The sequence below is a fragment of the Mya arenaria genome, chromosome 14, assembly GCF_026914265.1.
Source record: "Mya arenaria isolate MELC-2E11 chromosome 14, ASM2691426v1".
Classification (NCBI taxonomy): Eukaryota; Metazoa; Mollusca; class Bivalvia; order Myida; family Myidae; genus Mya; species Mya arenaria.
The window spans coordinates 32,641,629-32,664,848 of record NC_069135.1 but is presented as its reverse complement, the minus strand read 5'-3'; the positions used below and the strand labels follow the sequence as shown (position 1 = coordinate 32,664,848).

The following is a 23,220-nucleotide window of genomic DNA, read 5'->3' as shown; positions in this document are numbered from 1 at the left end:
TTCCGTGCGCGTATTTTGTATGTATTGCTATTGATGTTATATGATTTCTATTGGTGATCCTAAGAGTTTCAAAATCTAAAGAGAATAATATCATATTATATATTTTATGACCTCGCATATGTCCTTTACATGCATATTCTCATATTATCCACTTTTGACATTAACCCAAGTCTAATACGTCATTTACAGTAACAATTAAAAAACTAGAAATGTGTCCATAGGACACGGATGCCCCCACTTCGATTTTTTGTCACAAAAAATAAGCCATAATGATTATTCAGGATAATCTGCACATATAGGATAAGTTGAGTTGAGTTGGGTTTTACGGCATCGCAAGACTGTATAGGTTATATGGCGCCATTCAGGCAGGAAAAAACTTGTTGGATCCACATTGGACACATACTTTTCAAGAATTAGATTGGAAACATATATTTTTGAAGTATTTTTGGCAAAAAAGGGCCGTAACTTCTAAATGACTAAAGCGATTTCCATGACTATCGAACTTGATCAAGATATTATGGTCACAAACATGTGTTTAAAGTTTGGTGAGGATTGGACAAACAGTTTTCAAGAATTAGACTGGAAACATATATTTTTGAAGTATTTTTGGCAAAAAAGGGCCGTAACTCCTAAATGACTAAAGCGATTTCCATGACTATCGAACTTGATCAAGATATTATGGTCACAAACATGTGTTTAAAGTTTGGTGAGGATTGGACAAACGGTTTTCAAGAATTAGATCGGAATATATTTTTGAAGTATTTTTGGCAAAAAAGGGCCGTAACTCCTAAATGACTAAAGCGATTTCCATGACTATCGAACTTGATCAAGATATTATGGTCACAAACATGTGTTTAAAGTTTGGTGAGGATTGGACAAACGGTTTTCAAGAATTAGATCGGAAACAATCTTCGGGACGTACGTACGTACAGACAGACAGACAGACAGACAGACAGACAGACGTACGTACGTACGGACAAGGGCAAGCCTATATGCCGCCACTTTGTGGGGGCATAATAAACCCCTAATATATCATAACAAGAATCAATGAATATTGTACCAGCCCTAGCATAAGAGCATCGTTTTCAAAATACAAGCACGCAAATGCTTCAATCTTCGGTATTTTTGACTTATGTATTATTGGATATGATTTAGTTATTCTTGAAAACAAAGTAAGTCGGTGTTCAGGGTATTGAGACTTGTATTTTTTATACTTTCTGCGTTATTGTTTCTCACGGATCTCTTTCCAAGATACACGTATATTTTTTGCACTGATAAAAGAATAATGACCGGTGGGTTGTGATTATATGGGAGTCAAAATCCTCATATACAATGAATACATCATTCGGTTATATTGACCCTTCTGTAACTACTTATTTCCGGGTCCGTCGTGATAATTTATTTATAAATAACTACTGTCACTCTTGGAAACAGCATACGACTCAGGCTGGTGTTGAGGGTGTTGAGCTGTAGGGCCTACTCATGGAGTCATTGCTGTCAATGAACAGTGTCAAGTTAACCGAGTCTGGTGTTTTCATATTTTCATTGTTATTTTTTTTTATTAAAATGATTTTTGGTATCTAGTTAAGATCCCGTAATACTATATAAACATGGACAAAGACAGCAGCAAAACCTTAGCTATGATCTTGTTCCTACTCAACTAGAGATTTGAGGCGCACAACGCATCAAGATAACATTCATATATAGTACATTCATAAGAAATAATCTTTATCATCCGAACTACTCCTTATTACCTAGTCCATTATCATTATAAGTGAATCCGGTTTGCGACACATCATAATTATACACTCAAACAAAGCGCCAAGTTTGTTTTAAATAGTTAAGAAAAACAAAAATATTATGAAACATTATATTGAATATAATCATTGCTTTTTCAGATTTGTTGACAATTAGGCACCGAATAGCTCTTTAATCTACAGAATCCTACATAACTGAATATGGGCATTACCCTTTGATTCGTATGTAACAACATGTAATAAAATTTTGAAAAATAGGAATTTGCTTTTTCATTACGAAGCGAATATAGCATCGCGCATTAAAGCTCTTTGATATTTCAACGTTCAATTCGCCAGTTTCTACATTAAATCCGATTAAAATTATCTGTTTGTCAAAGCAAGAATCAATACGTATTAAAACATTTCATACAAGAGGACACTCCATGTCTTGGTGATTTGATTTTATCAATAGTTATGTGCCAAATATGCCAATAAAGCAGTCAACGCTACTTATGTCTTAAGTGATTTATCTTGTTTCTGATCCTTCGGGATGATTTAATACATGAATTAAGCACAGACTGTCTGTTTTATACATTCATCTTTCTGATATTTCTGTTTTCTAGAATGCATTTATACGCAATGCATCTGGTAAGCCGAACAGATTAAACAGAAACTACTATGGCAAGGCCAGCAGTGAAATATTTATATAATTATGCTCTTGTTAGCCATGATTCTATGGGGTCAAAAAGCTTAGCTATGATCTTGTTCCTACTTTACTAGAGACTACGCCGCAATGCCTCAAGATAACGAATAGTACATTCATATTAAATAATCGTTATCATCTTAATCTCTCCTTATCACCTAGTCCGTTATCAGTATAAGTTCACCCGATTTACGACATAACATTTACACTCAAACAAAGCGCCAAGTTTGCTTTAAATAGTTAAGAATTATTATGAAACATTATATTGAATATAACCATTGCTTTTTCAGATTTGTTGACAATCAGGCACCGAATACCTCTTCAATCTACAGAAGCCTACAGAACTGAATATGGGCATTACCCTTTGATTCGTATGCAACAACATGTAACGAAATCAGAAATATATGAATTTGCTTTTTCATTGCGTAGTGAATATGGCATCGCGTATCTAAGCTCTCTGTGATTTCAACGTTCAATTAGCCAGTTTTACATGAAATACGATTAAAATTATCTGTTTGTCAAAGCAAAATCAATACTTATTAACACATTTCTTACAAAAGGGCACTCCATGTCTTGTTGCTTTGATTTTATCAATAGTTATGTGCCAATTATGCCAATTATACACTCCTCGCTTCTTATGTCTTAAGTGATATATCTTGTTTCTGATCCTTCGGGATGATTTGATACATAAATCAAGCACATACTGCCTGTTTCATACATTATGTTTTCTGATATTTCTCTCCTCTAGAATGCATTTATACGCAATGTATCTGGTAAGCCGAACAGATAGAACAGAAACTACTATGGCAAGACCAGCAGTGAAATGCTTATATATGCTCTTGTTTCTGGGCACAAGGATAATATCCTATCAAATACTCAATTAGAGTAAACAACGTCAAAAAAGATTATGGGTTAAATCGAATAATCGAATGATCTCCTACTGTTGAGGTTACAGCATTGATATGGCCAGTAAAAACAGAAGTTCATTGTGGGGGACCGTTTTACGTCATCTTAACAATGTAACTTGACATAACAAACATGCTTGTTTTTTCTTGTAAATCTTTTTAAGCTTGCTCGTTTGGCTGAACAAATTAAGATAAAGTGTGATGAATATTATCATATTTCATATTTGTAACAATCGATATTTAAATATCCACAAAGCATCCTTTTTAACCAAACTTGTGCAAATGGGATGTTCTGCGTTACAACGTACGGGAATCACCGCGTTTTCAAAGACGTTTCCGACTTTCAATAAGCAAAGTTTTGAATAAAATCCTGATCGTATCATATGACCACATCTGTCCATCTGCCAGAGCAAAATTGAATGACTAATCAAACGCAATCAATGCAGTCTTCGTTACTATGACTATTTATTTTCATGGTTGTTCCAGATCATTGGATAAGAATCTTGAAATGATTCAGACATTTTTTGTGCCTCCGAATAATTAATTTACGCTCTGGATATGCTGTGAAACGAAACACGAATCAAAGCACTGAAAGTGCTGAGGGACGGTACTGCTGAATGCTGGCAACATCAATGTAACATTCGGTAGTGTAAATATATGTAATAGGGATTTGAACCATACATCATACATTAATCTGGAACGATAACTTTTACACAAAGGCTAAAACAACAACTTAAATGTTCGTCTTTATAATAAAATAAAAACAAGAAATATAGAGGTGCATACCTTTATGAAATTATTGGAAAAATGATTTCCAGAACAATTCAAAACATAACAGGCAAACACATAGACCACTGCGATACCAATGCTGTGAAACAAAACACGAAAAACGAATCCTGATTAACATAGAAATGTCAAAAATGACAAAACGTTACTTGAAGATAAAATACAAATATGGTGAAAAGAATCCTTTCCATACTTTATTTTGTCGACTATCGATATCAGAATACATAAATATCCTTAAAATCGTAACATGTACAACGTTTAAATAGCTTCATATGATAATGCATCTTTATCTCTTTTTGTCTGGTCGCGGTGATTACCTTTGCTTTAGATGCAACATCTCGCAGATTAGTCAGAAAGATGTTGATGGGATTTTCTTTATTACAACTTAAATAGAGTATCTTCAGTTTGAAAGCCTTATCCAAATACTTAACATGATAAGTATCGCATGCACCATTAAATACAATATATCTTCTCCTACTTTCATGGTGGGTAACTCAATCATGAAACTGAAAACAAACCGATAAAGGCTTTGAAAATATAAAGGTTGTTATTGTACTTAATTTTGTCAGCTTCGCTAATAGATCTTGTCTGATTCTTGGACGGCATGGCAAAATCATCTGCAAATGTAAATATTTATTCTTAAATGTGATGTGTTAAAATGGCTAAATACAACATATTTTATTTCGTAAATATGATAAGTGACCGAATATAAGATTGTGTTATTCAAAGATCTGATACCTTTATAGAGCACAAAACAGGCATGCTTGAACATAAAATACAGAATTAAAGTCATTGTGTGGCACTTAAGAAGACAAAAACTAAAATAACATCCACGTTTTAGAACACAGTGATCGTTGCGAAGATGCACTGAATTAGATAAAGCAATCCGTTACAAGGAAGGTTTACAGGTAATTGCTCCTATTATCATTATTGTTTCGTTTATTGCTCCTCGCGGTTGTCCATTATCATTTTCTCCGGAAAGTTGCATAGCATCATTGTCAAAAGAAAGCGTTAAAGGCTTTATCACCAAGGGATATAGATTCATAGAAAGTAATGGGATTGCATGCTGAGGCATTTTTTTAAGGTGAGTATATTGATCTTTCATCTCATCTGTGTCATTTACTGCTACTCATGAGTCATCTAGGCGGCACCCATGTAAAACAATTATCACAAGAATTATTCTTTTCTGAACGTAGACGCTTCCACATTCTGAATATGTCTGTCAATTTATGAACATGGAAAAACTTAAGCTCTCGCTTTTCATCTTTGTCGAATTTTTCAACAGCAGCTCTAGCGTTTAACATGTAATTGTCATTCAGACGTTTGTGTTCCAAATTCAGTTTTTCTACTAGTAATCCAGTGATATAAAAGTCATCCACCCAGAAGAATTTCGTGTACAAAGACATATCATACATTGCAAAAACAACATCTATACTCATTATGAACAAAGAACCAGAACAGTAGGGCGGAAAATATTCTTTATCAAATTCCTCTTCTGGAACATACCACTTGCTCTTTTTGTCTCTTATCACTTTCATTTTAAGCCATTGATTGCACATAATCAACCGACTTGTTCCATATTTCTTTACTTCCTTTGAACTCATGGTTTCCATTAAAGAATGCATATCAATGAGGATATCGTCATCAGACTTGATGACATATGTGACATTCGTACAGTAGCTAGAAATCCACTTTAACCCAGCAATGGCTTTGTAGGTCAAATTCCTGTAGCTATCCTGAAAGTCCTCCATAACAATATCACCATAGCGATCGCTTTCGGAATTCACACGTTGCATAGTTACCGAATCTTCTACGACCCCCATAATGAACACAATTCGCATTTTGTACTTCAGCATCAATGTTTTTGCTCCCCATGTTTGACGAATCGTCTGACGTTTCTTGAAATTTCCTGGTGCAGTATGGACGTAAACTAAATATGTTAAATTCTTGTGCTGACACAAAGATGAAGGGTTGATAAGAACCTTGAATTCGTGGGGATTAATGGGAGGTGTACGCGTTGTCAGGTCCCACCCTTTCTGGTGTCCATTTCTGCCTGTTATATTATCCACATTTTCTTGAGCATCCTGTACCGTATTTACACTCCTCAGAGCATTTTGCAAGTATTGTTCCATATAGGGCAAACGCCTACTTGGTGAACTTAAATCCACGGTCGTGCTGTTAAAGAATACCATGATAAAACTGACGAAAAACATAAGTGCCAGTAAACGTTGCGCGTACGACAGCCTTGGGAACATTATACGTCACAGGGAGCTTCAGGTGCATGGTACAGTTCCTGTGCATAATCATCGGTCAACAGGTCATGCCAATCCTCTTGTATTTGAAACTGAAGTGAAAATAAACAAAAAAAATGTTTATATCAGTGGTTTCTTTGTTTCTAGAAGTGTTACGTACTATTTAGTATTTAAAAATTGTAATTCTCATTTGTCAAATAATCGAGGCGCAAATGTTGGCAGTATTTTGTTTTCTATACCGTCTTGGTATGTCTTGATGACTGCTGTATTCATTTTGTCATATTGTCATTCTTTACGCAGAAATAAAATATCTATCCTAAGGCGCACACTTTATTTTCCCTTTATAGCATACGGAACTATTTGAACAATGATATCAAAGATATAGTTTTCAATATTTCGATCACTCTGGTTTGAGAAAGTATTTGGCAATACAATAATGATGATAAATGGCAGTTTGGACTTTTCATAATCCAGCAATATTTTGCAATAATTTTTTCGATGAAAAAAACAGCATATCATGCCTTATCACTTTCTAGTATCATAACAAAGGCTTCACAAATAGATTAATTGGATATTGTGTACATGTACAAAAACATTGATTTTAAAAGCAAGCATAATTTTTAATCGTAAAATTTCAAAATTAGGTAAACACTAATGAGCATGCTATGGTTGTCGAGTTGATACTACAAATTTCTAAAGAGATAGACAGTAATTACATGAAATATCTTTAAGATTCAGTTGCCAAGTTAATATTATATTTTCGCTACAAACGCTCTCTCTATTATTTTAACCCAAATGCGCAACAGGCTTTAAACAGTACGAAACATTGACGGTACACTTTTACAAACATGTTGTTTTTTCTTTAACACGAACTGCAGGTTTGTGAATGATTTTAAATTAGAAAAAAAGTGTTTTCCACTAACACATATGCACATAGAATCATACAAGCATATGCTTCATCACATCTTAAAAGTAGACTTCCTGTTAACTTACTAATTACTCTTGTGTTTTTTTGTGTTATTGTGTGTGTTTTTGTTTGTGTTTTTCTTTGTTGTTCCGCATAAAGTATCTAGTATTACAAATGGTTTAATTTCATTCTAAAGGATGGATTTGTTTGACAGATTTTTGATTAAAACGTTTGTTGAATTCTGACTTTTGAGTATTAACTTATCTGCCATTGCTTTGTTAAAACTAATGTGTGGCTTTGGACTTACAACGTTGTTTTTATCTTGCATTCAAATACTCAAATACTTCTTAACCAGACTTTGACAATTTAATTTACAACTCAATCTCACGCCGGTGCATAAGCGATACCCACAACTATTTGGGCTGGCTGTATTGATATTTAATAATGAGACACATTCCACGAACGTCACGAGATCTTCCTTCTCCCTGAACCTTATTTGTTTTCGTTTCTTATATTTGTAGAAATTTCGATGATAAATACTTTTAATGCAGTATGATTACATGATTTTCTTATTCATTCTTTAAACATTTTTCGACCGAAGCCAGTTGTGACTTGTACATTTAACTGATTTAAACTCGGTTGCTATTTTAATCAAAGTGCTCTCTCATGCTTAGGTTGATGTCACTTTGAATGTTTGTTTGTTGTTGAATGGGAAACACAATTAATCAAACTTTGGTTGCAAACATTTCTACACCAAGCATGATTGGAAAACAAACGAAAACAAAAACAACCAAAATGGTTTTAAAATAAATATAAATAATCGCTAAAAAAAACGTCTATCAAATTGATGTCTTTTTCTGTTCATTTCTCAGTTTATCACATGGCGTCTATACTGGAGCCCGTATGTAAACCTCATTTACTGTGAATATGTTTTTTTCGTAATTTTTCCTGATAAGGATATAGGCAGTTTATTGGCTTGCAGATTTTTATTTTCACTTTTAAAAAGGATTTAAATGTTACCACTGAGCGCATTATTATGAAATTCCGTTTAGTTCGGTGTGTTTATCTTGTATTAGTATGCTATTGGTTGGATAATATTTTGACACTCTCCTTAGTTTTTATCATGGTCATGCTAATCTCAAACAAATATCTCGCTCGGGTCACGTACACTCCTGTTAATATTTGTTTTTCATGTGAATAACTTAACTAAAAGCTTGACTTAGCAGTAGTTAAATGACTTGAAGTAAATTCTTAATTAATAAGAATGGACGGAGTGAGCGAAGCGAACGAGCCCTTTCTTATTCATTACGACATTACTTCAGGTCATCTTACTGACTTGGAATAAAACCTCATAAGCTGATACATTGGCAATGCCAAATCTGACGCAGGGAGTGTGTATCGGATGGGTGGCAGTAGGCGTAGTAGTACCTTTGAACACCCGCGGAAGGTGAAAATAGCACAATGGCCGTTAGTCGGTGCAAACAGAGGGTCACTATGGTATAGAAAAGACAGCAAACTCAGTTGACAAGATAACTAATTTTCGTTTTTCAAGTCAAATGCACAAATTCACGTTTCGGTAAAAAAATAATGGCACCTTTCTGTCCACAATTTCAAAACGCTAAAGCACAGTTATGTATGGTGAAACGAAAATAAAAGCTTATACGTCTAAGTTACTGTGGACTCGAATGAAACTATTAGTTCTGGGTCCGTATTACAGAAGCATATTTTAACTTAAGATGCTTCTGCAATACGGCCCCTGGTTTAGACAGGTTCATTCACATATATTTAACTTACCGTTTTTGGTTACAAATTGTTAAGTAATATACAACCATTTAGGTGCGAACAAATTATTAGAAATACAGACTTAGCATTAGAATACTTTTAACTAAAAAGAGATCTTATAACCTGTAAACAGGATTTTCGTTTAAATAAATGAATGCAAACATTCATACTACAAAAAAAAGAAAAAAATCATAACAAACGAACATTTTTTACAGAAATCATAGATCTATTCCAAATAACGTTATTTAAATCAAAAAGCTTTTGTCTCAAATATTTGGAATAGTATTCATGTGAGAAAACAAAAATCTAGTTTAAAATCACATCAAAACAACGCAAAACTATTTACCAATTTACTCCCATCTTAATTCACATTCCAATTTAGCTCACGAAAGTTAAATAAGATGATAAAGAACCATGAGCAATGCAGCGCTGTGAGGATATAAATTGATATTATCGCCATACGATTCAGTCGTTATCACATTTATCACGGGACTAACCATTGGCGTATGAGCCTGTTTATCAATTTTATAATGTGCGTGAGATATCAATGGAGAATGGTCAGAAATGTTATCAGTTTTGTAACATTTGTAAACATAAACTTCCGATGTACAAATACGATACAAAACGATAAGTTTATTGCGTAAAACATTTTACAATGTCCATAGCATATAACGTACAATACAATGAATGGAAAAAGTACAGAAATACAATTTTTGGAGCAATTTAATTTGAATGATATAACATCCTATAGTCGTTAGAGTGTGGTTATAAAATCAGAAATGTAGCTAAATTTGTTAGTATAAATACATGAAAAAGCAGCAACTCGTGTATAAAAGGATATACGTGCTAGTTATTTAAAACTTCCCTAAGCTGGTTATCAAAGTAGATATATTTTGCTAATCTAAATGTGGTATTCTTTATGTTACGACTAAAAATAAAGCTTGAAATATTTGTTTCTTGATTCCCTATATTTAAGGCACACAAGTAGAAAATGAAATTCAGATTCTACCTGATTCTTATTGCATGATACACATATTATTTCATTTACGGGGGTGTTAGTACACCTGCCCGTCTCGATTTCAAGTCTGGCAAGATTGGCAGAAGTTCTAAATCGTGCAAGAGCATATCGAAATTTATTTTCATGGTAAGTTTCTAAGTATTTTTCTCTGATAAAAGCATGTTTGAATAAGGCATATGTTCTAAGTCTAAGTGAATTATTGGTATATGCGTATCAGTTTTGGCACTATGTATCTTAAATTCTCTTCTTTAAAACATATGATATTAGTGTGGTCTTATATATTTAAAGATGCACTCTCACAGTTTGAACGTTTTGACAACGTTTTTATTTTTTGTCTTGGAACGAGCCAATTTTCGCGAAAATCCATGGAAACCAGTTATATAAGACTGCTGACAAAAACTCAGATCGCAGATTTTTATATTTAAGTTCAAAAATTGATGTTTTATGCATTTTTTCTGAAACCGTTAGTAACGGTTTGAGCCATAAAACATCAATTTTCGAACGGAAATATGAAAATCTACGATCTGAATTTTTTGTCAGCAACCTTAAATCATTGGTTTGCAGATATCTACGCAAAAAAATGCACTTTCCAAGATAAAAAAAATATAAAAAAGTTGTAAAAATGGTAAATCTGTGAGAGTGCAGCTCTAAATTGACCATATTAAGAGTAGTGAGTGTTTTTATACCACTGTGTATGTTATCAGTAAATGGTTTTGTTATTTGAATGTGTTAAGTTATTGCTACATTCACATATAAACATATTTGTTGCCAAACAATCTGGTCATGAGAAGTCCAAATTATCTAAAAAATATTAAAGAGTAATGGTAATTCAATTATAATTATAAAGTTAATTGAGGCAAGGGTAGTACATTAATTAAAAAAGACTGAAAGTGGTCGTATTACTGAATAGCAAGGCACCCGTTTTTTTCGGGGTTAACGACCATTAAATTATGAAGTAAAAAGATCCGATCTGAAAAAAATGGTCTCATTAGTGGGTTGGTCGTTAAAACGGATTGTCGCATACAGGATTCTGACTGTATAAAGATTAATATTCAATTCAAAGTTAATACATACACTTGTATAACAAACATAAACTTTGAGTGACAAACCTTCAACTACTTACTAAATAACGCAATTATGGAAACTACTCATTACTGATAACAAGTTTATAACCGTGTATAATTTAATAGCTGAGAACGCAAAGATATTAAATGATTGGTGAATGATAGAAGATTTACTGTGATCTACATCGTCCAATAAGGTTAAAAACGTGTTTTTTGCACCTTTTTCAAAATAAATTCGGTATCCTTCATAAGAACCATTGTTTTCTACATGTATTCCTCTTTTTTGGTAACTGAAAACAATTGTAATAAACATGGCAAATCTTCTTCGGGAGTCAAAGTGCATCTTTAAGTGAGCAGGCAGGGCTAACTGATTAATGACAAAACGGACTTTTGGAATTTGTTTTTATCGTGGACGTAGATAATTTAATTTAAATGTTACATGTGATCCAATTGACGAAAGCATGAACGTTTACACTTACAGCCTTGGTCCATATCATGGTTGCTACAAACACATGTTATACATTTATACCACTATCTGTTCTCATGCGAAGTTATGTTCGATTTAGCTGTTTTTCCTTTTTTGTTTATGGTTTACCATTTGCAAGAGAGCATAAGTTCAATGAAACTTATACAAAGTACTAGACACTGCTTATGCTGTCACTAACATGGATATTTAGTAATGCTAAGAGCTTTGATATTTATTTTAACATTCTTTGCTGCTCCTTCGAGTCTTTTTCTGACTGTATGGTTGTCTGGTTTTTTATCCTTGTGTCATTAAACAAGATAACAGAAATGGGCTGTAGTTTGCATTGCGTTATACAGCCAATATGTTATCTACTATCGTCCCATAAGGAAGAAATATCCTGTTTTTCGATCCGTTTTCAAATTAAAGGCGCTATCATATATAAGAACCATTGTTTTCGGCATTTATTCTTCCTTTTTGGTAACTGAAAATAATTGTATTAAATATGGCAAATCTTCTTTGGGGGTCAAAGTGCATCTTTAGGTGGGCAGGTAGGGCTAACTGATTAATGACAATACGGAATTTTGGAATTTGTTTTCGTCGTGGGAGTAGATAATATATTTTAATTGCTACATGTGATCCAATTGGCGAAGGAATAAACGTTTACACTTACAGCCTTGGTCCATATCATGGTTGCTACAAACAAATGTTTAAAGTTAAGCATTTATATCACTTACTCGTTCCCACGTAAAGTTATGTTCGATTTAGTTGATTTTCCTTTTTTGTTTATGGTTTACCATTTGCAAGAGAGGGTAAGTCCAGTGAAACTTATACAAAATACTAGACACTGCTTATACTGTCACTAACATGGACATTTTGTAATGCTAAGAGCTTTGATATTTGTTTTAACATTCTTTGCTGTTCCTTTGTATCTCTCTCTGATTGTATGGATGTCTGGGTTTCGATCCTTGTGTCATTTAACAAGATAACAGAAATGGGCCTGTTGTTTGCATTAAACAGCCAATATGTCAACAATATGGCCCGTTTCTCGGCTGTTTTAATCCAATTTAGGTTTATACCGCAAAATTATGGTAACATATTACTGTCGTAAGATAATCTGATAAAGATTTTTTTTCGTGTTAACCACTTAATGTTCGCGATAATTATCTAGCTATGTGGTTAATGTTCGCGAAACCTTTTCGGTAAGGTAAATAACATCAGACCCTTTTACAATGGGTATAATCCTATTTATCCCGATAGTGTATTTCTGAGCTTCTCAAACAATACACGAGGAAACATTGTTTTTTTAGACTGGTCCACCAGCAGTATCTCATATCTCGAAATGTCCAGCTCTTAGTATTGATCTCAAAATTGTTAAAGATGCACTATTACTCCCCAAAAGGATTTACCATATGTCATACAATTGTTTTAATTTACCAAAAAGGATTATTCAATGTCGAAAGTAATGGTTCTCAAGAAGGAATTGTCGTTAAATTTGATAGAAAGGTACAGAAAACACGGTATTTCTACCTTATGAGATCATACATGGTTACAAACTTTTTATCAGTAATCAATATTTTCCATAAATGCGTTATTTAGCAAGTAGTTAAAGGTTTAAATTATCACTGAAAATTTATGTTTGTTATATATGTGTATGTATTGGTTTTGAATAAGAGTGTCACTTTAATTACAAGGAGAGTTCCCGTGGTATGATGTATAATGTTCATGCTATGCAGAGTTACTGCACTTTGAAAACCTATGGAAACAATAGAAATTTAAATCATTTATGCATTAAGCAGTAAAAACGAAGCTACGCCCTACGCAAACATTGGTTATCAGCTCAGGGTGGTTCAACATTATTAGCATTGCACTAACATTCTCTCATATCTGGAAAAGTCCAGAACAGATCATCGATCCAGAAATTGTTAATTACAAGGAAGGTTTCCTTGGTATAATGTACGGTCATTATCGTGAGCTTAATTGATATCCATTTGATCGTTTATGAATAATTTTCCGTATCGCTAATAATGACAAAGTATTGTTTTCGTATTTCTTTCTTAATTAAGTAATAACACGAGAAACTTTATTGATGGATACTTTCATAATTTTGTTAAAAATAAGAGTAAAAAATAATTTCTGAACAGCAAAAAGATTGTTATTGAAGCTGCACTCTAACAGATTGAACGTTTTGGCAACTTTTTTTCTTTTCTTTTTTTTTTCGTTTTTGAACAAGCCATTTTCCATGGAAACTGGTGATACAAGACTGCTCACTGCATTTTTCTTAAACCGTTAGTAGCTGTTTAAGCCATAAAACATTAATTTTGGAATGGAAATGAAAATCTACGATCTGATTTTTGTCAATCTTATATCATTGGTTTGAAGATATTTATGCAAAAATGTGCATTTTCCAAGACAAAAAGTTGTATAAATGGTATATCTTTGAAAGTGCAGCTTTAAACTGTAACAATGAGGAAACTCACTCAGTGTATGCTGATGTATATTCCTTCGTTATTTTCGTGATTTCGATAGTTCATTCACTTTTCCTTAAGTGTTTTTGTGTTTTCGTATTGATAGTGAACTTCATCAAGTGAATCAAATGGTTTTTACCATATCAATTAAAAAAACGTTTCCTGCACAGTTACAGGAAATTGGTCTTTAAGAATATCGGAAACAATTTAGTTGGCAGCATCTGCCCATTGCTGCCTCAGTTCGACCATTATTTCCCATTACGACCAAGTTTATAGGATACTTAAGGCAATGGCCCGTTTGAACGTGTCTCTTAGACGAGAAACATTTAAAAGCAATTATGCCGATCTAATGTCCATTATGAATATCTCTGAATGGTTTGTTATGAATTGGTGGTGGCCAATTTGACACATTAATAAATTGTGTTGCATTGTGCCTTCGGTATCTTGAAACAAAATACATAGGCTTAAACACATATAACACTACGATCTGTCTAATGTGTTGTTCGTGTACTTCCTTAAGAAAGTACTCATATATTTGTCATCTACAGTTGAACCCCGTTGGCTCGAAATCGCTTGGCTCGAAGTCCTTGTTGGCTCGAACTGAATGTAAAGGAACGATCTCTATATACTGAAAGTAAGCATTCCCGCTTGGCTCGAATTTTCCGATGCTCGAGGTATTTTCGCTGGTCCCTTAGAGTTCGAGCCAACGGGGTTCGACTGTATCTATAATAGGCAAACATTAAACACACATAAAGCAGAAATATAAACGAATACTGCTTAAAGGCACAATTCTACAGGTACGAAACGAGACACACCCACTGTACAAAACACAACACAGACGTACAAAACATGCATGGTGATGAACATATATTCATTAATAAATATCAGGGAAACCGCCTTGTAACGATAAGTTAAAGACATAACCAGAGGTTTTAAACCAGTTCATGGTACCGACCACACAGGTGGCCCCACATATATCAACACAGTGTTTATATAAGATAAAGCGGCCACCAGGAACAACATCCGTTTAAGGCATAGGAAATTCACATAATATAATTACTTTTAAATTTGCGAGGGTATGTGGATGCAGTTACTGTCTTGCACCATGTGTTTAATTACAAATTCTATAACCACTGTGCGTTTAAGCGAATAGTGTTGCATTTTATCGGCTCACTTCTTATTGCACGGTTTAACTCCGCCTTCTCGTGACCGTTCCGATATAGATGTAATGTAAAAACTGAAACGAAGATAATACTCTCCGATATGGTAAAAATCAAGTTACAATGTATTACCAATCAGACGTACAATACTGTGTATGTTTTGTTGCTGTTGTTGTTATTCCTGCTGTTGCTGTTGTTGTTGCTGCTGCTGTTGTTGTTGTTGCTGTTGTTGTTGTTGTTGCTGCTGCTGCTGTTGCTGCTTCTGTGTTGTTGTTGTTGTTTTAAAATTTATTACTTAGTGTTTTTTATGTCTAACATTGTCCAATGATATAGTTTGTGTTCCATTGACGGTTTCAATGGGATAACTCCACTGTTTGTTGCAATATGATTTCTTGATTAAGCAAATTTATATTTCATAACTCACAAGGTTTGCCTTGATCATATCTTAGGGACCAATAGAACTAAAACGGCTGGCACGACTCGAATGAGTTGTTGTTTCAAAAGAGTGAACTCCATGGGGAAAATTTGATAACTTTCCTTCAGAGTATTTTAAAGAAAATCTGAGATAAAGGTTTAGAGTGTATTGAGAGTACATCAATTTTGTTAAATTTAGATTACATTCGTCAAAAATTAAATTACGTTTAATTATACCACTGTAATTTTTGTACATTTTAATCAATCTTTACCCAGTGATGAATTAGTTCAAAACAAATAACGGAATGTAAGCATGTGAGCATTTTTTCCGCTTCCATATGAAACCAAACTTTAGTATGTATCGTCTTCTTTAGATACAGGTAATACAGCCTGTCAAAGCGGGTTAACCTGAACACGGTTGGGGCTGCACAGCGGGGAAGGGGGGGGGGGACTTCTATGCAAGGGTTAGATATATCCTTAAATTACGCATTCCTGATAACATTCTGTGTCTGTTTTGTTGTGATGTTGCTAGTCACGTGATTTGACCTGTAAGCGTTCTTGTCCTTGTACCTCATAATAAAATTGCAGGTCGCTGTGCTCCTTCCTCATTGATATTATTTTGTTTCTCAGAGAGAAGATTGTATCAGGGTAACAATGAACCAATCAAAATCATTCTACATTGAGACTCGTTTCTGAACGAGAATGAATCCATTTACGACCATTAAAACATAGCTGATCTTTACAGAATAAGACAACTCCTGTAAATGTAAATCGCCCATAAATAAGCAATTATTCAGAAAAACGACGGTATTTTTTACGGACGGTAGATGATGGAAGCCGATTCAGAGAATGAGTAAAACTGGCAGGCCAAATGATCACAAATAGAGGACGTATACATTTAAAAGCTAGATTACGACGTGCAGTACGTGTCTTTAAATTGACTCGCTCAAGATTTGTAAAATGCACTTTTTTAAATTACGAAATAAAGTGTGGCGAATCATAAGAAGTGTTAAAACAAAAATACCAAAAGCTGGAACCCTTCAGCAAATGTTGATATTTGTTCGAATATCGTCTTTGAAGACCACATTTTTCATTAGCGTTAATAACGCGATTGAAAATTAATTACGGCTGTGGTGTTGCGTGATTGGTTGATTGAAATTATCACGTGGTGTTATCAATGTATCCTTAGGTCAACATATCCATCACTGTTGTTAAAGCCCCGGTGGCCGTGTGGACTAACCAGCCGTTTTCTATTTATTTCTTGTTCGACCCCACCAAAATCGAAATAGTTTTTATGCTATAACTGTATTTTTTCTGCAATTTCGATATCATAGAGTAAAACAATGATAAAATAACTGTTTCAGATGCATTACCTTGAAAACTAATTTTTGGTCCAAAAACGTGAGCGAGTCACTTTAAACGCATACATTTGTCTTTATTGTTTCCCTCCCAGTAAAGGCCATATACACGAATATACACGATTATTGTTTTTAGAAAAAAATGTTATGTTTTCGCGTTGAGTGTCTTTTATACCATAGCCGTGTGCCTTTTAACATGGAATCTGTTATTAATTGACTACTTGGCCTGGGTCTGTCCCTGAAGTTGCCACTGTATTATCACTTTGAAATGCAAAGAATTACACCAAGTAACTATGTTGTATGTAATTTGCAAAAAAAAACACAACTGATACACACGCTAACAAAATAAGGAACACATCATCCGCATCACATTATTTTAAGGTACGTTTTAGAGTCTTAAGTAAGTTTATTGTTTATACATGTGTACGATGGTGTCACGTATGCATGAGTATAAACATTGCTGCTTATTTCTTAAAGATGAACTCTTACTCTGTAAAAGAGATGTAGCAACATTAATGCAATCGTTTAAATTTAAAGAAAATGATGAACAAATATCAAAACAATGGTTCTTATGAAGGATGCCGTGTTAAAATGGAAAGAAAATTGCCAAAAAAAAACAACACATGGTATTTCTACTCATGAAATGATAGTTGATCACTGTTAATCTTTTAGCACTCACCAATCATTTAATATTTGTTCGTTTAAGCTATTAAATACACGGATACAATCTTGTTATCAGGAATTTCTATTTTCCATAAATGCACTATTTAGTAAGCAGTAAAAGATTAATCAATAAAAAATTATGTTTGTTTTATTTTAAATACGAGTGTAACTTTAATTCAAATGCAACCCGAATTAAATATATGTCAACATGTGCAGTTTTATAATTTGTGTGTTTGTTTGTTTGTTTTTAAAAGCAATAAAACACAATGTATCCATGGTTAATTTCATTCAGCCAATTCATGCAAAAACAATGCAGTTTTATAATTTGTGTGTTTGTTTGTTTGTTTTTAAAAGCAATAAAACACAATGTATCCATGGTTAATTTCATTCAGCCAATTCATACATATATATTATTGTATAAACCTTACCTTCTACTCCTAGGACGCATTTCTCATTGTATCCTATATAATTCTGTGTAAGCATAATTTGAAAGACATTGTATCATTCGTCGTTATTTTAAAAAGCTCCAAAATCCAAACAAATTAAGAATTTTTCAATCACAAACAATTCAATCACAAAAGCAACGTTTTAAATAATGGAGGTGTTTTTCCTTTTGAAAACACCAAATACTGATTCGGCCTATGGACAGTGCTGTAGTCTATCGTAGAGATATTGGCGTCCGGATCGATATGACATCCAGACAGCAGCAAGAAAAGTGATTACAGTTCCCGGTTAAGGAATGGACAGAAAAAACATAGATTGCCGTGTTTGTAGGAAGCCTGGGTTTCTAGAGAGCGGTTAAAGGCTGTCAAAACTAATTTGTGGAAGAATTCCATTAATTTTGAGAGGCATTCTTACGAAAGACCCGTGGAGAAGTCATATTTCTAATTAGTGATGTGTTTAATATGAGTTTTGAAATAAGAAGTCACCCTGGTCATTCGTTCACGCATGTGTCGTTAGTATCTTATTGAACAACCGAAGTTTATCTGTTATAATCAAATCTTAGGCGCTTTTTACATTAACTTTTATGCACCAGTCAATCGTAACCATGGCCTCTCCAGGTCCGTGGGTATACCGGGGATAGCCGGGAAAATGGGTCGTGTTTTTACCTACCAGGTTGCCCCGCAGTGCCGGATGAATGCGGTGTTTTTGTCTTCGCGCCAAATATACTGGGGGATGGACCTTACCTAGAGTCCCTGGGGTGCGGGGGCATTTGGCGGGGGGTTCACCAGCAGTTCGTCCCCGCAGGGCTATTCCTCGGACCTGGGGAGGCCGTGGTTACAATTGACTGGTGCATTACCAAGTAACTTTTTTCGCGGACTTTTTGTACCAATAGTTTCACACGGAAAGGATAAATTGGTAGTATCTCGGGCATTCGAGATGGTTAAGGCATTTGTTGTATCTCAGTAAAATCTCATAAAAATGAAATATGAAATTGTCGAAATTCAAAATAATATCCTTTAACATTGAAAGAGATGTTACAAAATGTATACATGTTGGGTAACCAGGTAATAACGATTCAATTTTACAGCTATGAGCACTGTCTCAAATGCTATTAAAAAACCTTTCCAAAAACACGTTGACTTTCCGTATCGTGTATACATTATGTTGATTACATTCATTGAGAAGATACTTATATGATCATTATAACCTTTCAAATAAAAATAAAATGTTAATGACATTACGTGTTTTATCTGTTTTGTTTAGCTGAAGCTTTCGTTTCATGATAAGGAAGCGCATGCGCGAATGATTTCTTTTGTGGCATTTTTTAATAAACAGAAAGTGAATTAACAGTATAACAAAAACACTGGAGAAAGAATAGCCACCGCTGATTTGCAAATTCAAATACTAGTGATTTGCAATTTCAAATACTACTGCAGTCAAGTTGAGAATTGCATGCATTTACACTGCTCAGTTTTAATCATAATTACTGTAATTGATGGACATTACATATAAAAGCATATATTAAAAATATTCACAGCCACGTGGCCACACATTCCCGTTATAATGCGCCAACACATCGCTAAAATGTTGTTGTTGTTGTTGTTGTTGTTGTTGTTTTTAAATGCAATTATTTGTAGTGCAATAAAATTTTATTTGTTAGTCCGTCGTTTTGGGCTATTTTTGTTGACGGTTTCGAACCATCGCTTGTTGCGTTCATACCTCCCCTTCAACAAGGTTAGATCCTAACTGCGAGACCACAAGGCCATTGTGACTGCCCACCATCCACCCTTTTAACACATCGACTGTATATTAATATATGAGTAATACGCTTGAAAGAGTTGCATCCCTTGCAAATAAACGTACATGTATCCGTATATACGGTACGTATGTCAATGGATATAGATTCCGGATATAAATCACAATAAAACTGCGCGCCGGTTTGATGAACCTTTTCTTTCAAAAATAAAGGACTTTAATAGTAGAGATTATTTTGTCGAAGGTGAAGATTTCCTTACCTCATTTTGAAGTCCCACGAGTAGTGTGTTTTTTTCCTCATATAATTGTATTTTTTAATTATGCTATATCATAACTGCACATATATATGTACATATATTGTATAACTGCATTTGTTTCGTTTACTTTATTCCGTTTTCGACAATAAACTTATAGGTATTTCAAAGACTCGAAATCTGTATTTACTAATCCCGGTTACATGTACAGAGGCCGTTAACAGGAATTTGCTTGTGGGTATTAACTTCCGGATCTTGGTCAACGAGGTGCAATTTTGGTTATATTCTTATATGTAATGAGTGTTACCGCGAATGCCACATTTCATCTGTTAAGATTTTTTTAAGGGTGTTCTATAAAAGTTCGATGAAGTATCGTGAGTAAAGCAAATGGTCAGGGCAAAGTACAGTCCTAATACGTTGATACGTAACAGCTATAAATATGTTGTCAAAAAGATTTAATGATACAATTAGGTGTATATAAGTTTTTTTCGTTTGTTCAGAAATTTGTTTAAGTTCACAACACCGTTGTTTAGTTTCTTAATGTAGCAAATAAGAAATAGCATTAGGGAAAAAACACCATGCTTCCGAGTAACAGAGATTAATGTCACCCAAAAATTTGCGTGTAAGCATTACCATAGGCCTTTGGGTTTCGCCTTTTTTAGGCCAGTGTGTTCTTATGAAAATCTCACCTCAGTCTGAACTTCACTTGGCTATTGACATTTATGAATAGTTAATAATTTTTGACGAAACTTTTAAATAATATTTGTTAAAGCTGCACTCACACTGATTGAAAGTTTTGACATTTTTTTTTATTTTTTTTTGTCTTGAAACGAGCACGAAATTAGATCACAGATTTAATATTTAAGTTAAAAAATAAGATGTTCTATGCATTTTCCTTAAATCGTTTGTAACGGTTTAAGCCATAAAACATCATTTTTCGAACGGAAATATGAAAATCTGCGATCTGATTTTTTTGTCAGCAATCTTTTATTATTGGTTTTCAGATATGTATGAAAACATTAGGCCACAACAAATTGATCATTTGTTCTACGGATTTTGCCCAAAAAAAGTACGAGCGAGCGAGCGAAAAAAATAAATACTTTTTTTTAAATTTAAGGCAAATCAGAGGCGAGCGCAAGGCGAAAAATTAAAAAAAAATTAAAAAGTATATTTGTTACCAAATTTATCATACAATTATGTCAAGAAATGCTTTTTAATTGCAAACATATGTTCAGTTATTAATGAAAAGGTTTTGATTGTATCACAGTGACATGTAAATCTGTCTCAATATTTAACAAATGGCAATAAGGTCCAGTGCTTTACTATTAACTTCAATTTAAACGTGGATTATTGTAAAGACAACATTCCTCATAGTAACATACAATTATTCGAAGACCAAAAAGAAAACTATTGTATTCATTCCGTAACTTACTATTACAAAAAAAAACATTTTAACTTCTAAGTTAATTTGAACCTCTTGAAGCACATGATTAAATTGGTGTCAACTACTAGTGACTTTGACATTTCAGAAGATTGAAAATGTAAATAACACAGAGAACATATCTAAAAAAGACACTGTGGATTAAATTGCGGGACAACATAAATGAAGCAGTATCAAACAAATCTGCAAATGTGGCACCAGTCATTATATTAGAGCAGGAGGTGGAATAAAGATATTTCCCTTTAAAGAACCCGCCTTTACCCCGAACATATGGTTTATTGGTCCGTGCCTTGAAAAAGAATATCATGTCGGCCTCCATAGCTTCAATGCCCATAAGAAACAGGCCACTTTAATTACAGGCCATTTTATACAAATGGATCAAAGAAAACAAGTGGATAAAAACGAAGAATTGAGAAAATTAAAACAGTCATTTTACTTATAAAAGGTTTTATTTTCTGATTTTACTGATGTTTTTTTATACTGTCCATGTGTATGTAATGCACTAGTCAATTGTAACCACGCCCCAAGGTCCGGGGAATAGCGGGGACTTTGATTTTCAGTCCAGCCAACCCCGGGTATATCCACTGCATTCACCCGGCACTGTGGGGCCACCTGGAAGGTAAAAACTTGGCCCATTTCCCCGACTATCCCTGGTATACCCCAGGACCTGGGGGGGGGAGGGGGCGTGGATTGACTGGTTCATAAATTCAATGTACAGGCTGTTTCTAAAACATTTACAAGTCCTACTATTTTTATCTGTTTATAACGATTATGATTATATGAAAACTGAGAAATGCATTTTAGAAAATTTAAAAGATAACTCACCAAAACATGTTCAATTGTGTTAAGTTGTGTGTCCGTGTATTTTAATATAAGTTTTGCACGCAAAATCCGATTTAGTTATTATTTAACACAAAATTTTGAGTACAAAACAATGAATTACTTAAAACACACATAGATAATTATTGCATTCGACGCTGTGAAACTGTTGTTGTTTACTGAAGACTGTAATCTATTGACTTTGACACTGATTTTCATTTAAAACGTGTATTTTACATTACGAAAACTGAAAGTAATATAACCCGAAAATTAGTACCGGAAATAAAAAACAACGGTGCGTCCTGCAAAATATTCCCGACAAAAAAAGACTGTCAACAAATATCGGCTGTTTTGCGGTTACCCGGACCTGATTTTGTCCTGACACGAGGAAATTTTGCTCGCGAAGAATGTAAAGCATGGAAATACCTTCAAAAAAGGCGAAGTTGACGTTGAAGGATTAAATTCTTAGTAAAAGAACTTCAGAAAATAGAGGAAATTCAGAAGTAAACAAAAAAAATAATATGCGCGGCCAAATAGTAAGTGCGGGCGCAAAAAAAAAGTTTTTTTTATTTTTTTTTCGTTTTTCGAATTTTAGGTGCGGCAAATCCGACGAACAAATGATCAATTTGTTGTGGCCTTACAAGAAATAAAAAAAAGTTGTATAAATGGTATATCTGTGAGAGTGCAGCTTTAAGTCTTGATTACATTATTACATCATTCATAAAACATTTCATATACATTTAACAAATTTTGAGGAAATTTAATAATTATTAAGGGAGGGAACTCTTTCTCATTGCCGAATGTTCGATTGTCCGTCCTTCTTTATTT

At 33.9% G+C, this 23,220-nt stretch overlaps 1 protein-coding gene across 3 annotated transcripts; it reads right to left on the bottom strand.

The window, feature by feature from the left end:
* Window positions 1-4,310: 4,310 nt before the first annotated feature.
* LOC128216818 (beta-1,3-galactosyltransferase 1-like) lies at window positions 4,311-18,282 on the bottom strand. 3 transcript variants are annotated; one of them, XM_052923497.1, is made up of 2 exons: window positions 18,108-18,282; window positions 4,311-6,474 (listed from the first exon to the last, which is right to left on the bottom strand). In XM_052923497.1, the coding sequence occupies exon 2, from the start codon at window positions 6,383-6,385 to the stop codon at window positions 5,267-5,269; it is 1,119 nt and encodes a 372-aa protein (XP_052779457.1). In that variant the 5' UTR covers window positions 6,386-6,474; window positions 18,108-18,282; the 3' UTR covers window positions 4,311-5,266. The 3 variants fall into 3 exon arrangements, with proteins under 3 accessions (XP_052779457.1, XP_052779458.1, XP_052779456.1); XM_052923498.1 differs by lacking the exon at window positions 18,108-18,282 and adding an exon at window positions 14,097-14,215; XM_052923496.1 differs by lacking the exon at window positions 18,108-18,282 and adding an exon at window positions 9,418-9,540.
* Window positions 18,283-23,220: the final 4,938 nt, after the last annotated feature.